We start from the raw sequence: 17959 nt of genomic DNA, 5'->3' as shown, positions 1-17959 counted from the left end.
GATAGAGCCTCTCCAAGGGTAGGCTCCAGAACGGGGCACATCAGCAGAGCCAGGGCGCTGCTTCGAATGGCAACTCTCAGGCGCTACTCCAGACTTACGGAAACCAAATCTTGGGGATGAGGCCCAGGAATCTGTGTTTTCACAAATCTGTATGTACTTCAAAGGCTGAGAAGCACTGTCCTGGGATGTCAACAGTGGTTTTCTCAAGTAGGGGAACTGGGGAGATTTTTCTACCATTAAATATGTGTTTTTTCTTTAAAGTTTTTACATGAACATCTATTATTCTTATAATAAGGGGAAAAAGTCACTAAAAAAAAGATAAGACAGATTTATTCTATGGTATGTTAGGAATGATTTCCAGACGCACGTAACAATTAAAAGCACCACTTGTAAGGAATTTCCAGTTGTCAAATAAATAAACTAAAAATTGAGCAACATAGAGCCTGTGAACTGTGTATACTAATGCACAGCCAAACATCAGCGTTCAAAGAAGAAATTACTAAGAAATGTATTTAGAATGAATTTGAGGCTAGAAGGCCAACAGTGAACACAGTTGTTATGCATTTCTGAGCTGCCAGAAAAAAAAGAAAAGATTTTAAATCCGTGGCAAAGAAGGAAGAAACTAAAATCCCTAGGCATGGACCAGGCAGGATTTGTGTTTAAACTTGAGAAGACACAGGCAAGGGACTTCTGAGAGTCTGCTGTTCCCTCAAGCCTGTTGCTGGTGCAAAATGAATCCATTCTCTGAAAGAAAGATCTTCCTTCCAGTCTGCATGTCCACCTCTATGTAACATGCAGGTACATCTGTTTCCTCTGGGAGAGGTGATCTCTTATTTCAAAGAAGGGCAGCACAGCAGCCTCACTAAAGTTGAAACTTTGTTGAGGGGGATAAAATAGTTCCTTTAGTTTCACAAAAGGTCTACGGGGCCATAGCTATACCCGACATCCCGGTGGCTTTCCTCAGCACGCTACGGAGTTGCTGTGAGGCAAGGACAACTTCTGTCTCATTCCATTTTTCTGAGTCACAGGATTGGTTCATGCATGGATCCTAGCTTCCCTAGCTATTCCCAGGATAGCTGTCCTTGCCTCACAGCCATATTCAGTTATGCTAAGCACTCCAGCCAGACACACCAGCCTCTCTCTTGCCTCTAGACGTTGGATCATGCTTTTCCCACTGCCTGGAAGATTCTCTTTCTTTCCATCTCCTTGCCTACTGGTACACAACAGTCAGGAATCCTCTTGGGAATTACTTCTGTCGTCTTAACATCTCCACGCTCCACAGCTCCCTGTCATGGTGCTTATCTGCCTGCTTACAGGTCTGTGTCTCCCCTGGAATGGACGTTCTTTGACGGGGAATCTATGGGCAGTAGCCAGTGCAATGCCAGGCACATAGTTGTTTGATAAATACTTCTGAATGAATGAATGAATAAATGAATGAATGAATGAATCAGTGAGGCCCAATTTTTCAGCGTAGGAAGACTATCTCCCTGCCCAAGAGGCCCTAAACTGAGGCTTTTCTTCAGGTCATGATCCAAATCACCCAAGACAAGAGGAAACACTAGCATCTCCAAGGAAACACCCACAGATGGGAGTGTTTAAACTTGCAACAAAGGGTCTTGTATCCACCATCTCCCCCCCAACTGCTTACAGAGGCAGGCCAAGCCCAGGTGCCTGGAAGGCACTGTGCGCAGGGACCCAGCCCCACAGTGAAGTCTCTCCCCTGTAACTCCATTTGGAAGTGAGGGCTAGTTTCAAGCTAGAAAAGGAAATAAATGTGGGTTTTTCATTCATCCCTCGCCCTCTGCAGAAAACCATCTATTGGCCTGTTTCTGTCTCCATCCATTTCCGCCTCGATCTTCTGCCCAGCTGGAACTGGAGGTCTGACCACAGAAGGTCCAATCCATTCCCCATGGTGCCCCCCCGCTCCTTCTCAGCCCTGATTGCCTGAGTCAGCTGTGGTCTTGGGGCTGAGAAAAACGAGCAGTGATCTCTCTAACTTACACCACAGTTGGCCCCTTCTCATTTCGCTCGTTCCTTGTGGCTCCCTTTGAACAGGGCTGTCAGCAGAGATACTGACGAAAAACGTGTGGTCTGAAGGGAGAAAGTAGCTTTCTTTACAGCAAAGAGAGCCGTTTTCTGCTTGCCAACACGTGGTCTACTCTTCAAGCTAAGACATGACCTCTGGCCTCGACTCAGTGTGCAAACACACACATCAAATAAACACTTGTGCGGTTAACCCTCATTTCTCCGCACTTCACAGAGAATTTTATCTCTACCTTTCTCATTTTCCAGGTAGAATTGGGACAACTGTCACAGAATTTGTCAGCCTCGGGAAACTGACTCAGGGAATTTCTGTGCAGAGGAGGAGAGGCGTGGAGGAGCTCAAAGAGCACAGGCTCAAGGTCTGCGTCTACTCTGCCCTGGCTGTGGGACCTTACACAAGTTACTTCGTGCACTTCAAGGAGCAAAATTGTCCCAAAATGACCCCTGGTGCCCACTCTGGACAAGAAACAAGCTAAAGCCTGGGATGGGGGGGCTAATGGGTAAAAGCCACTTCCCCAAGCGGAGGTGCCACTCGAGCACCACTCCAGACGGGGCCAGTGTACCCTGACCCTATCCGGGGTCACATTCTATGGAGCCAAGGTCACTGGTATGCTGGAGCCAGCTCCTACTGCTTCGCGAAAGCCGAGTGTTAAATATTCAGGAATTTTGCAAGTGGGCAGCTTGCAAGTGGCCACTGCGGAGGTAGTTACACCAGAGAAAGCATCAGACACCACAAGTCAGGCTCCCCTTGTCCCCAGGAGCCAGTTTTCTAGTATACCACTGCCGCAGGCATCTGGCTTTGGACATCTGGAATCTCGGATGACTCCTATTAACCCGGGTACCTGCACTCAGGCTGCCAGATACCCTCAGAAGTCTGGTTACCTGTCCACTGGCCAGCTGAGAAGGGAGAACCACAGGAGCAGAGTGTCTTTTCTGGCAAACCCATCCAGCGTGCTCAGCTGTCTGCACAGGCCCCAGCGTCTCTCTCTGTAGGATGCTGGGGAATGGGGAGCAGTGCTTCTCATCTCTGGCTGACCCCTGGCTCGTATGTGTCCTTTCCTCTGTCTCCAAACAGCCCATTCCTTAACCCATGCCATGTGCTCTTCTGAAATCCATCCAGAGCCCCAGTACATGGCAGATGGCAATGCTGCAGGAACTCAACCTCCATGACTCAGTCCGTACCACAGCGGACTACAAGTCTTGCGTGGTGCTCGGCCCCAGCTTCCGCAGTGGGACAACAGGGACTCAAGATTGGTTGCTGAGAGAACGTGTGGTTTCTGCATGTGCGCGTGCTATGCAAACAGCCGAGACCCACGGAAACTAAACATTCGCGTACGTTGTGGTGCAGAAATCATTGAAGAGTCCTAGGTTTCAGTACTGCCTCTCTTCTACCTGTGTTACCTTGGCCACGTTACTTAACTTCTCTCAAGTTCGATTTCCCCACCTGAGAAATGGGTGTAGTATGTTACAGGGTTGTTATAAGACCTGCACAGGACAACGAGAGCCATGTTTGGCTTAGATCCTGATACTCATTTGATGTTGAAGACTCTAGTTGAATTTGAAAATTCCTCAATTCTCCCCCCTCTAGGGTGCTAACTCAAGCTGAAATGCTGGATCCTTTAACGTCCTCGAATAATTAAACATAAATTAGGTCTGAGGCCAAAAGTACACAACAATAAAGCCCTAGGAAACTTTCACATTGAGAACTGCAGGGTGATAAACTCAGGGCTAAAAATATTGCTTCCTCTATAGGCTAAGATGCCTTTATTCACTGGATGTATATCATGGAGTCCATTTTGCATATATATGTATTTGGTGAAGAACCAAAACAACTCAATTATGTTTTATCATTAATTAAACTTTGCAGAAAGAGGGTAACACTTGCTAATGGTGAATATAAGCTTTCATTAGACTTAGTCAAAATAAGTTAGAATTACCTCTGTTCAGTTGTGAATAGAAGTTTTGAGTTTTTTATTTGAGTAGATTTAAAATGTCATTGCATGTACGAGCAAATGCAGAAATAGAGTCACTGTCTTTTCTCACTCTCTCTTTCTGCCTTTTTTTTCTCTCTCTCCCCTCCTCCCTTTTACCCCCCTCTCTGTCTCTCTCTCCCTCCCCCTTTACACACACACACACACACACACACACACACACACACACAAAAACACAATCCATCAGCATCAAATCTATCACGATCTCCTAAGGATGCTTATATGACCTGACATAATGGTTGACTGCCAAGCAATTTATCTGGTAACCTCACTGCCACTGTGGAAAATTAAAATTTGCTGGAAACATCAAGACTGATCATATAATGGGCTATTAATTCCTTTCTAACAACAAACCAGCTATGGTTTCTTAAGTTAGTAACCAGTGAATACCTTAGCCAACAAACCATTGATCTGGTTAGAATTCAAGTCAAAGAATATTTGAGTCCCTACTGTGTGTTAGGCACTGTACTGGATCACTCACTACCCTTGGTAAATTACAGTTAATGGGATGAAAAATACAAAAGAAACTATATTGCTGCTCAAAATGTGTTGTGTCATCTAAGAGGTATAAACAAATGTGTAAAGGAGATCAAATAAAAATTCCATGGAGGAGACCAACTGCTATATTTAAAATAGATAACCAACAAGAACCTACTATAAAGCACAAGGAACGCTGCTCAATATTTTGTAATAACCTAAATGGGAAAAGATTTGAAAAAGAATAGATACATGTATATGTATAACTGAATCACTTTGCTATACACCTGAAACTAACACAACATTGTTAATCAACTATGCTCCAATATAAAATAAAAATTTTGAAAAATATAGGCTTCAGCCCAGCATTGCCCAATAGAAATATAACACGAGCCATATAAATAAGTTAAAATTTTCTGGTAGCTACATTTAAAAAAGTTAAAAAAAAAACCCAAAACATGAGATTAATTTTAATCATAGCAATATTTCCAAAATAATTTTATTGCAACATGACATCTACATGAGGATTATTAATGAGATACATTCCAGTGAAATCCTAACTTACATCTCAATTTGGACATTATATTTTCAACAAAAATATTTAATCTGTATTTAGATTAAAATTTACAAGATAGGGCTTCCCTGGTGGTGCAGTGGTTGAGAGTCCGCCTGCCGATGCAGGGGACGCGGGTTCGTGCCCGGGTTCGGGAGGATCCCATGTGCCGCAGAGCGGCTGGGCCCGTGAGCCATGGCCGCTGAGCCTGCGCGTCCGGAGCCTGTGCTCCACAAAGGGAGAGGCCACAAGAGTGAGAGGCCCGTGTACAGCAAAAAAAAAAAAAAAAAAAAAAATTTACAAGATAGATTCAATATCTTGTAATAACCCATAATGGAAAATAATCTGAAAATATATATATATATATGTATAGCTGAATCACTTGGCTGTTTCCCTGAAACTAACACTATATTGTAAATCAAGTATACTTCAATTTAAAAAAATTTACAGTTGAAAAGTCAGATTCACATGCAATTTGTTCCAGTAATTGGATCAAGCAGTAGCTTTTAAGTTTAAATTAAAATTAGTTAAAATTTAATAAAGTGCAAAAATCCAGTTCCTCAATCACATTCGCTACATTTCAAGTGCTCAACAGCCACACGCAGTTCGAAGCTGCCACCCTGGACAGAGTAGATGTGGAACTTTCTTCAGTGATGCAAACGTGCCATTGGATGTACAACCTTAGAATGTAAACGGGGCGGCCCCTACGGAGTGAGGATGAAGAGGGCATGTCCCAGAAAGAGGGAAGAGTTCAAAGTCACGGAAATATGAAACGTGTATGGACAACTAGGGTTGCTGAGTGTAGAAATGAATTCTGCTGGTCCTCTCACCACGAAAATTGTGAGCACTGAGCTTCTGGACATCTTAGATCACCTGTATTCAAATTTCTCTCCTATACAACAACCGATGGTAACTTTTAGTCACTGAATAAAACTGCTACTTGTTTGAAAATGGGGAAATGAAACCGGTATAAAGTTTTGAGAAGAGGAATGTAGTTAGACTTGACTAAAAGGTGTGAAAAAATGGATTTTAAAAGGCTGATGATGATTATATAAAATAAATCAGGCAATAGAATGGAGCAAGGTACCCTAAGTCTACATTTCAGTAGAAAGGTGAGATGGAGCAGTGCTCGATGGGGATGGATTTACTGTCAGATTTCTGGTCCAGCTTCTGGGGATGCAGCTTGGCGCCCATGGGTTCGCCAAGTGTTGAAAGGACTATTCAATGGAGTAAAACAAATGTAATCCCAAGGCCATAAGACTCCTTAGCACCTGTTTGCATAGGTGGGCATAAAGGGGAGATACGGAGTTCTTGGAGGTGGGGAGACTTCTAACCATGGTATACATCCAGAACTCTGAGAAATATTTAGGACCTGCTGTAAGTTGTCCTCAGGTGTGACTTACATTCATGACACAATCAAAGCAGAGTCCTGGTTGAGTGGTTTTCATGATTTGGTCTAATGACCTATGTTGATTCCCTTTATGAGGAGCACATGGTCCCATTACGTATTTCTTCCATCCTGGGTTAAATATGTCCTTCTTAAGGCCCATTCTACCGATTTATAGGGGATATAAAAAAAGGAATTTCAGTAAAATGTACTTTCATTGGTTTTGATGAAAAGGATTTGTGATGAAAATAGAATCTCTAACAAGCATTTCATAAATGACTTGTCTTTCAAACTTAGTATAAAACAGAATAAAATACATCTCCAAAAGACCTCCTTGCTGCCTCACAGATTTAAAGTCCCCTGCTCTCAATCAACTCAAAAATCTCTACAGACGCAATCAAATATTTATCCGTGAAAACTGGTAAAACTGAGAAATTATTTATGGCCCCAATTTTGAAATAGTCATACATTGAAGGGGGAGGAATAAAAAAAAGAAAAGAGGTTATGTTGGGAACTACACATTTCTCTCCAGGGCACATACTCCCAGATCCTTCCTGCTGTCTAGAATTCAAAAATGGGAAGGAAATCACAGGTTTGAGGAAATGTGCTTACAGCTGGGTGTTTTACCCTTTTTTCAGAAACACGGAGAGATATGATGGAAAACCAGCCCCCAAATTCTAACAATTTAGCTACTTACCAACTAATTAATTATTTTGCAGATAGATAAAATATGCATATGTCAAAACTTTGCCTAATACCTAGAGCTGCCTGCGCAGCTTTCTAGTGAATATGCAATTCTACGTGGAATGGCCTGCAACTGGGAAAAACCTCCCACGGGGGCGAATTCGCTGCAGCACCTTGCTTTTGATATCGTTACCCTTTAGTATATGGGTCTTCTTTCTTTAAAGAAATTCAGATTGTGATAAAATATGACAACAAAGAAAATAAAGAGACAAATACTTGGTCTCCATTCACCCTCCTGAATTGTAAGACAAAGTACTTTCGTGCCAACATGCCAGCTCTTCTGCCTTTTATAATAATTTTATATTTAAACTTAATTTTTCCCAACATTGTATTATGAAATTTCCAAACACGTAGGAAAGTTGAGAGAAGTTCCCAGTGATCATCAACTGTGCTCATCACCTAGATTCCATCACTAACATTTTGCTCTACTTGCTTTGTCATATATCTATCCATTGATCCACCCCTCTAACCATCTTATTTCTTGGTACATTTCAAGGAATTAAACTTAGTTTTAATGATATTTTTAACAAGTAATTTTCAGCAAGGACATTTCACTCCATGGAAGAGAATTCCCAGGTTGCGCTCAGTAGCCCTGAGCGTACCGGTTAAGAGTGCAGAATGTGAAATCTCAAAGAGGTGGCACAAAGCGTGCCTCTGCAGTTAAGTGTGTGACTTCGGACAGGTTACGCTGCGCCTCTGAGTCTCATTACCCTCATTTGGTACCTTCGAAGATGATCCTTGTGGGGTTGCTATTATGAAAATTCAACATAATAGATGAAAAGTGCTTACACTTTATGGTGACAAATAAAGAATTTGTGATGATTTTTTCTATTCTTCTCTAATCCTGTGAGATCAAGGACTCTGTCTGTTTCCTTTGCTATTAAATCAGCAGCCCCTCGCACTGTGCCTTGTAAATAGCAGAGGCTGCATATACACTTATTGATATGAATTGGGTTAAATTTCAGAGGTTTTCCCTCCTGGGATGAAACAAGTACTTATTATTGGAGAGAGGCAAGTGCACTGGCTTCAAAGGCATGAGGCATAAGGAAGTTAGTTGAGGAAACAAGTTGGGAGCAGGGGATGAGACAAAGAGAAAAAAATCTGGCCTGCAAAGCAACAGTGTTTATATCAAGTTTAGCGACCAGTGCCCAGTCCCAGTCCCTTGCACCTCACCTTCTCAGCGCCCGCCAGCCGCCATGACGCCTGAAGGCTCTCCCACAAGCCTCAGAAGGCCGTTGTGCCTGTGCACAGAGCACAGGGCGTGATGGATGCGCTGGGGAGTTTAGACTTCTGGGAGCAGCGCTCAAACGGCGGATAGGGCTGGTATATAAATACCCCAGCTCCCTCCTCTGTGGACAGGATAACCCCAAGAGTGTGTCTTACACCACCTTCTAGCCTTTCTCCGTGGGATTACAATCCAGTCACCCACAGTGGTAAACAGGCCTCTCAACTGGCTGCTTCCCCTTTCCTGCTTCACTCCTTCGCTCCCTTACCAGTATTACTGGTATAGGAATTACCTGCATTTGAATTCTTGTCTCAGGGAACCCAAGGTAAGACAACTGTCTTTATGCCCACAGAGTCTCTTCTTCAAATGGCATTCTACACTGAAATCTGATATGTAATATTTATAAGATTAGAGCTGCCTGACTCGCAGAGTTTGGGTGGATGGGAGCGGTGACGTGTGGAGGCCAAAGCCCTGCCTCCTGGGTCTCTTTTCCCTTCTCCCAGCCTCCTCAGTACTCGGTGAAGACTCCTCTATATCTTCTCACAGCTCGACAGAGCCTTGCTTGTCAGCTACAGGCAGAGTTGATTAGGATATGATATAAGATATAAAGAGAAGAATAAGAGGAATGAATAAAAACAAGCAGAGACAAGGAGGAAAATATGTTCCTTCAGAGGCCTAAGAAGCATGGACAAACACATATTCTGTAAAAGCCATTGGGAGGTTTGGGAGGCTTTCACACCATTATGATGTTAGTAGGCTACTGCACTTAGAAAAGCTGTTGTTTGTAGAGAACCCAGGTGGAAACTCAGGGTTGAACCCAGGTGGGCAGTACATAGGGGCTAAGGAGAGAGAAGTCTTCAGCTTGAAAAACAAATTGTGTTCTGAGGCTGTAACAAGTAAGAAACCATGCAGAAGAATGACCTTAGTTAGCTGCATACTTATTGATCCATTATGTATCTCAAGGAAAGAGCCTTGTGAAACACCCTAAATATACTGAGGGGGGACAAATGTATGGGGGTGGGGGAAGCTTTAGGATGACCACATAATTTATTGTCCAAAGCTGGACAAGTTCAAGGGGAAAGGTGGTGTTCATAATAATCATGCCAGAACTACCAAATTTCCAGGCAAGTGAGATGTGATAATTCACCCTTGTTGTAAGCTAATTAGTAGAACTGAAATTCCAGTACTGAAAGTGTTATAGTTTAGTGGTAGGCGGGGAGGAGAAAGTACTTTAGGTCAGACCTCCGTGAACTTGAGTGGGCACCAGAATCACCTGGGATCTCTTAAAAAATGCTGGCGCTTGGTCTTCACCCCCCGACCAACTGAGTCCATTTCTGAGGGTGGAGACTGGCATCTGTATTTTAACTGCCCCAGGTGATTCTGATGCACAGCGAGGGCTGAAAACACCAAGCGTACAGGAAGGAGACCTGCAGAACAAGGGTGCAACTTGTGTCTCAAACTGTCTGGGGGCAGAGTCTTGCAGACTTGAGGACTCTGGCCCCTTGGCGAGTGCTATCCTTGGCTTCAGGGAAACCTACACAAAGGCCATGACAGAGGCTAGGGCTGTCCAAAGGGCCAGGATACGTCAGCCGTACCACTGTCCTCTCAGAACAGCTCTGCTCCCCTTTGCATCATATCCTGGAAACCTGGCAAGATTTTGCATCTTTGGTACAGTGATAGTTTAAAATCATAAATACGGTTATTATCAGGATATCGGATTATTAATGCTTCCAATTTCCAATAGAAATAGATTTCTAATAGTCCAAGTCACACTAACCTCTTGCCTGGGTCACTATAAAACCTTCCTCTTGGCTGTTTCTTTGTGTCTCAGACACACACACACACCTGGGAGACTTTCCAGTAGTTTCTGGCTGCATGCACGATGAAAATCCTATTCATCACCATGGTCTCCAAGACCCACACGACAGGCCAACTTATCTGATTTCAACTCTTATCACTGTTTTCCTCGTTCACTATACTGCAGCCAACCAGGCATTCTGCTAGGCAAATCCACCTCATTCTTTTGCACCTCCAGGCCTTTGCACATGCAGTTCCCCCTGCCAAGAATACGGTTTTCCCGATCTCCCCTTGGCTATCCCTCTCTCATTCTTCCCACCCCACACAAACGTCAGGGACACGACCCAGCTGCTCCGGGTCATTTGTGTCGAGATCCCCTCCTCCCTCTTGCACCCTGGGCCTGCCGTTTACTCTTCTTCACATCACCCGTGTCTGTTATTCACAGCATTTGTTACCCTCTGCAGTTTTCTCATTTATTCACTCATTGAACAAATCTCTCTCCCCACTAGAACACAAGCTCTATAACAACAGGGGCCTGTATGCTTGTTCACACCTCCCCTAAATGAAAGGACACGTGTCATCACCCTGGTACACTACGGGGACCATCTGGCTGATGGCCTGAGCATCACCTACAAAAGCAGTGCGTCTGTGTCTTAACCAACGACATCCTCATGCCACGACTCTTACATCATTATCTACCATGTAGATCTCAGACGCATGGCAAAGGTGTTGTTGTGGGGGTTTTTCTGTTTTTCTTTTTTGGTAAATTCCCTTTTCATGACCTTTGACATTCTTTTCTTGGTAAAAACTTTTGGCCTCTTACCATAGAGGCTCTGAGGCCAATTCCTGCTGGTCGCCAAGCCAGTCGGAGTCAGCTTGTCTCGTGTACGCTCATCTCACGATAAAAACATGCTTTAGCAGTTTTCTTTAGTCTGACTTACCTTGCCAACATCTCTTGGGAAAGGTTGTCTCTGATTCTCTGGAATTAAAATGGGAGATACCACAATGGACCTCTTTTGTCTTGGGACAGGAGAAGTTCTTTCAAATTTAAATATATCCTAAAAGAGAAAAAAACAAATCAATTGACTAAAATCCCCCACGGAGAAGATGTATCAGTCTGCTCTGAGACACGGCTCCTTTGCTGTGAAAGCATACAGCTGCTTGGACATTGTTAATTTCATTCTATCAAACCTCATTAGCGTTAGCAAGTGCATCATTAGAATTATACTAAAGCTGACATTGTGATTCACAATGACTATCATTAAGCTGTTTAATCCCATCTTCTGAATCATTCTATTCACAACGTCAGTCTTGATTTATACATCCTTCCATCTTCCATGCTTGTGTATTCCCATTCTTTTTTTTTTTTTTTTTTTTTCTGTACACAGGCCTCTCACTGTTGCGGCCTCTCCGGTCGCGGAGCACAGGCTCCGGACGCGCAGGCTCAGTAGTCGTGGCTCACGGGCCTAGTTGCTCCTCGGCACGTGGGATCCTCCCGGACCCGGGCACGAACCCGTGTCCCCTGCATCGGCAGGCGGATTCTCAACCACTGCGCCACCAGGGAAGGCCCCTATTCTTAATCTGTCAGGTGAGGAGATTACTTGGCTGGTCAGTAACACACAGAACTAGCTGGATACAAGTGTGACTCTCCTCACGGCCAAATGCAAGGTCCTCACAATCACAAATGAATAGGGATGAGGGGCGATCACAGCATTCCAAACACAATGTTCCATAACGTCAGGCATTATGGAGACTCTTAGGCAATGTTCTCTCAAAGTCTGTTTGCCATTATTAGTGGGTCCACTACTGGAACTCACTCCCCACGCAGTATGTCCCAAACTGCAATCACTGGAACAACAGGGTGAGAATTTGTCTTATCTGTTATTCACCTTTTTCATTAAATAAACGGATGCAAAAAGGGAAACTTTGTGTCTTTATTTTAAATATAGTACCAGTATGCCTTCCCATAAAAAGTACGAAAACATAAAAATAAACAATGAGATCAATGATGTTATTAAATTTGAGCTGGGCACTTAGCGGGTGGAAAGTTTCCTCTTTTTGAAAGGGAGATAAGAAAAGGCTAGAGGGGTGTTAAAGGGTTGTTAGCACTGAGCTGAGACTTCCTCCTTGACCCAATCAGAGGACTGAAAGAGAATTAAACATGGGATATCATTTTCAATATATAAACCAATCACATTCAATACCACACACTAAAATTATCTGAGGTACCACCAAAAGCAAGCATCTCAAACTCTGCACAATAAGTTCCTATGAAAATCATGTGGCAAATTATATTTAAACACCTTCACTGACCCATGCTCCATAAAAGTGTATGCATGTATATATGTTATATGACAGTGATATAGTTTTATACATATATAATAGTTTCATTTTTATTATTTTAAAAAATATCTACTTATTTATTTGGCTGCAGAGGGTCTTAGTTGTGGCACATGGGATCTTTAGTTGTGGCATGAGGCATCTTTAGCTGCAGCATGCGGGATTTAGTTCCCTGACCAGGGATCGACCCCAGACCCCCCACACTGGGAGTGCAGAGTCTTAACGACTGGGCCACCAGGGAAGTCCCAATATATAATAATTTTAAAGGAAACTCTATATAAGAAAAGTCAAGTAGGAAACAAGACCAGAGAAGGCTATGAAAATGTATATAAATAGTCTTTCTCTTCATTTTGGTCAGATTGTAAACTGATGTTATTCTTGTGGAAAGTAATCAGGCAGTATTTATTTATCAAGAACCTTACAAGTGTACATATCCCTTCACCCTGTAATCTCACTCCTAGGAATACATCCAAATGCTAAGTTCAAAAGAGGAAAACACTGAAAGCCAGAAGATGTTTAGTGAGACATTATCTAGAAAGAGCTAAAATGGCAAACCACCTGAATGTTCAATTGCAGGAGAAGGTTAAATTTGGGTCCATCAGCAGGAGACACTCTTAGGCGGTCACCAAAAAGGCAGTTGTAAAGACCATGTTCTAACCACTATGATCATCATTTGACTGCTTCCACAATCACAACCACAAACTATTATAATAACAACAATTTATTAAACATGTGTTGGGCCGTGTGCTAGGCATTTTACATGTTTTTGCTAATATTTGCAATAAACTTCTCAAGTAAATCCTAGCCCTTCTTAACCAATGAGGAATGTTAAGCTCTGAGAGGTTATATAAATTGTTGCAATTCACCTAATTAGCTGAGAGAATATGTAAGATAATATGTGTAGGAAAATACAGAATACCATATTGGTTGCCCTCTACTTTATATAAACTATGATGAACATAGAAGAATAATATTCAAAACTTCAATGAGTAAGTCCAAATAAAAGACTGCTTGGGGACTTCCCTGGTGGCACAGTGGTTAAGAATCTGCCTGCCAACGCAAGAGACCATGGACCATGGGTTCAAGCCCTGGTCCGGGAAGATCCCACATGCCACAGAGCAACTAAGCCTGTGCGCCGCAACTACTGAAGCCCACGTGCCTAGAGCCCATGCTCTGCAACAAGAGAAGCCACCACAATGAGAAGCCCGTGCACCGCAACAAAGAGTAGCCCCCATTCACTGCAACTGGAGAAAGCCAGCGCGCAGCAACGAAGACCCACCGCAGCCAAAAATAAAATATAAATAAATTAATTAATTTTTAAAAAAGACTGCTTGGTTTCTAAGAAGAGCAAAGACTCAATATTCAAGCAAAGACAGAAAACTGGAGTGTGTAAAAGACAGTGAAAAGAAAGAATCAGAAGGGTTAAAATGACAAAAAACCAACCAACAGGGGCTTCCCTGGTGGCGCAGTGGTTGAGAGTCTGCCTGCCACTGCAGGGGACACGGGTTCGAGCCCTGGTCCGGAAGGATCCCACATGCCGCAGAGCATCTAGGCCTGTGTGCCACAAATGCTGAGCCTGCGCTCTGCGGCCCACGAGTCACAACTACTGAGCCCATGCGTCACAACCACTGAAGCCCGTGTGCCTAGAGCCTGTGCTCTGCAATGGGAGAAGCCACTGCAATGAGAAGCCCGTGCACCGCAACGAGGAGGGGCCCCAGCTCACCGCAACTAGAGAAAAGCGCAGGCGCAGCAACGGAGACCCAACAGAGCCAAAAATAAATAAATTAAATAAATTTAAAAAAAAAACACCCAACTAACACACCAACCAAATAAATAAATAAATAACCCAACCCCAACCATGTAGAAAACAGCAGAGAAAGAAAGAGAGAATGGGACAGTGAGAAGACAATGAAAAACAGAGTGGATTACATCCATAAAACACTGATGTATAACATCTGTAAAGATTCTGTTGGCTTATTAGGGAATATGAAAAGAACAGAAAACATGTAAAATACGTGCAATATACGAATCTTATTCACAATAAAAAAAATCTTGACGCTTGTATGAAGGAAAGTCTAGGAAAGCACTGTGAAAAGATTTAACGTCCTATGCACATGTAAGGGATTGGTGATTCTGCTCTAATCGAGCAAAAGCAAGTTTCCATTCATTATGATGACATATGTGAAACTGTATGTAAAGTAATGAAAAGCATACTCACTGTCAGTAACAAACATTCCACTGTTTGCACTACAGGACTTATCTGTGTTCGCAAGCCTGTGAATGGGTGACAGGTGACCAGAGTGGTCAGGTTCCTGAGTCCCCATTTCTACCCCTGGTGTCCTCCCAGCTAACCAGCTACCGAAGCCCATGCTGCCAATCCATTTCCTTCACCCTCACATCCCAGCAGCTTGGCAATAAGGACACCTGTGCAAACCCCTGGCTCTAAAGTACCTTCAAAGAGAAGCAGGAGGCTCTGAGTCTCAGGATAGGAAACAGCATCTGGAAGGGAGGGGGTGGAGGTAGAGTGACCAATTGTAGAGAGGCGTCCGTGTGCACAGGACTCTCTGAGCCCACCATGGTGGGCAGGACTGGGGCATCCTTTTTCTTCCAACTCAACTTTTTTTGTGTTACAACGGCAGGGACCTCAACAAAAAATTGGTCCATGACTGTGATTCTATGTCTGTGGCTCCACTTCTTTCTTTGTGATTTATGTGTGTATCTATTAACTACGTGTGTGTGGACAGACGTCCACCTTTGGTCAGGTCTGTGGTAATGAGTTTGTCTGTGTGCTCTGAAGCCAAGTGCTTTTCTGTGACTGAGGCCATGGAGGAGCCATAGCATCTAATTTGGTTGACAAATACCATATGCACATCTAGGCACATGCGTATGTGTTTGTATCTGTCAATCTATCATGGGAAGCCTTTGAATACACCGGGATGTGGCCGTAACCTCAAAGAAAGACAAGATGGAAGCAGTGAGGTTTAAAAGTATGTGACTAATTCAAGAGATCTTTACAGAAGAAGAGACAGAGGTGTGGGCAAGAACAGAGCATCAGGCTAAAGGAGAGGCTGTGTTAGGACTCCCTGTCTTCTGGAGTTGCCATTACCAAGTGAGAAGTAAAATATTGCCTGCTATATCAGTAAACACGGGACTAGCCAGCACATTACAGCTGCCCGGACGGTGCAGCCTGAGGAAAATCAGGACGAGAAAACACAGGACGCCGGCCCCAGGGAGCTGAGGTACACAGCAAAGGAAAGATTTCAACGAGCCCAGACTCTTGCATCTTTCCGTACACAGAAAAGTGCTAAATTCCTTAACTTGAGATATCTAGTTTTCTTTTATTACCGGTAACCTTTTGTTCCGACTACCTGGTGTTGTTGAAGGTCCCCCCTCTATATCCTGGCTTCCCCCCCTTCCTCTTCTGAACAGTTTTCTCAGCCTATATCTGAGATGCTGGCTCCCGGCATGAAGTCCTAAGAATGTTCACCATATAAAACGTAACTTTCAACTTGTAAGTTGTGCATCTTTTTTTTCAGCCGACACAAGATAGTGGGTAAATAGGAAAGAGGCAGTTCTGGGCACAGATGATGGGTGTTGTGACTTTGAGGGCAGCCAACATAGTTTTCTAGAGGGTGTATAAGTAGATGCATTCAGGAGGGAGAGATGAATGAGGACAAGAAGTGTCACAATTGCCCACGTACAAGAGTAGCTAGACGTGAAGGAGGAGCTGACACCATCCAGATTACGTGGAGGGGGAAAAGGGGGGAACTCCACCATCCAATGAGTTTCTAAAAGGTCAGCAAAGGCCACAGAAAGGTCAGTTGGCAAAAGGAGGAAAACCAAGAGGACAAAGAGATGAGGATTTCAAAAAGGAGAGAGTGCAGGGCCGTATCACACAACTCAGGTGTCCCCTCCAACAGGCTGAACACCACGAGGAGGTTGTTGGGTTGACGGTGAACAGGTAAGCGATGACCTCAGGAAGACACAACTGTAAGAGTGGTTAGGGTCCAGGGTCAGAGGAACCAATGAGAAGCGAGGGCTTTGGTGAGGAAGGAGAGCAGCTGGCAGAAGTTGGCAGGCTGTCAGCTCAAGGCGAGACCAGGAAGGGTGCTGGGCTGAGAGGTGGGGGTCAGAGGAAGGCAGCCATAGTGTTGGGTGAATGAAGACGCAGAGGGGAGGTGACCCCAGAGGGGACGGATGCCTGAAGGAGGCGGGGAGGGAGAGGAGGACAGGGAGGGAGGGGCTTAAGGGGCATTTCTCGTCTGTAAAGGACCATGACTCCCCCGCGCTCTTGGTTGTCAGAATGAAACGAGAAATGGCGCTTGAAGGCGGTCTGCGCTCTCCAAAGAGCAGCGCAAAAGTGAAGGATGGTGTTGTTCATACCAGGACAGCGGATGTGAGGAAATGAAGACAGGCCACTCGGTGCCTTTTAGGAGTGAGGAATTCAGCTGCGGGTGGCCTGAGGCCAGATCTTAAACAGACACGCAGTCACCTCCAGATTTCTAGACTACTAGACACACGCACAGTGGCATCAAAGTTCTCTCTCACCAAACACGAACACTCGTGCACTCGTGCACGTGTATACACTCAGAATCCATTCGACAGGGTCACACACACACACACACTCGTTAACAGAGGCACATGCAACAGACACACATCACACGCCTCGACCCAAGGACACATACAACACACCTTCCCCCTGCAAACCAACACGGTTCCCTCCGCCACGAGAACGCACACACAGACGCACACACAGACACGGGGCGCGCAGAGCAAAGCGCGTGACTAGCCGTGCGCCTTCAGCAGGTGACCAACGGTCCATCCACGTCTCTGAGGCTGGAAAAGCCGGAGCCTTGCAGGAGCCTCACCCAGTCCTGCTTAAGTCGAAGGGCGGAACTCTGTCCTCTGGCAGACTCACTCACGCGGCACTTCGCTTCAGGGACTTGTCACCCCTACATAAACATCTCGCGTTTCCCAGGGGCTGACCGGGGCCTGTGTCTTTCTGTCGAAGGGCACTGGCGTTTACAACCTCGTTTGCTTTCCTCCCTGATTCTCAATCTCAGGAGAAATCGGCAGTGCATTAAAAGCAAGTTCCATGCTACCTGGGGGTGTCACATCACACAGTCCCAAAGAGCACAGTGAGGGTGCTCGGTCCCCTGCGACCGTGGGGGACAGGGGAGGGGTTGGGGGTGGGAGGGGAGGATGGGGGCCAAGGGAAGGAGGAAGGCAGAAAGGATGAAGAATGTGACAAGAAGAGCAAGAGTGGATTTATTTTCATTCATTTATTTCTTCGGAAACTACCTGCAGACCCCTTCCTTCCTGCCAGGAGTAATTCTCGGCATCTGGGATAGCGCAGCGCCCGAGAGACAGAAGCTCCCTGCCGTCACGCAGCTCACATTCTA

General features: G+C 44.6%; 1 protein-coding gene across 2 annotated transcripts in view; it reads right to left on the bottom strand.

The window, feature by feature from the left end:
* The window catches only part of CDH13 (cadherin 13), a 1008956-nt gene that overhangs the window by 548615 nt on the left and 442382 nt on the right, over positions 1-17959 (bottom strand). For both annotated transcript variants that reach the window (XM_059045502.2, XM_067020415.1), the window contains exon 4: positions 11159-11275. In XM_059045502.2, coding sequence (XP_058901485.1) covers positions 11159-11275 — 117 coding nt within the window. The remainder of the gene's footprint in view (positions 1-11158; positions 11276-17959) is intronic.

This window comes from Kogia breviceps, chromosome 18 (assembly GCF_026419965.1).
Source record: "Kogia breviceps isolate mKogBre1 chromosome 18, mKogBre1 haplotype 1, whole genome shotgun sequence".
Taxonomy (NCBI): Eukaryota; Metazoa; Chordata; class Mammalia; order Artiodactyla; family Physeteridae; genus Kogia; species Kogia breviceps.
This window is presented reverse-complemented; position numbering and strand designations above follow the sequence as displayed.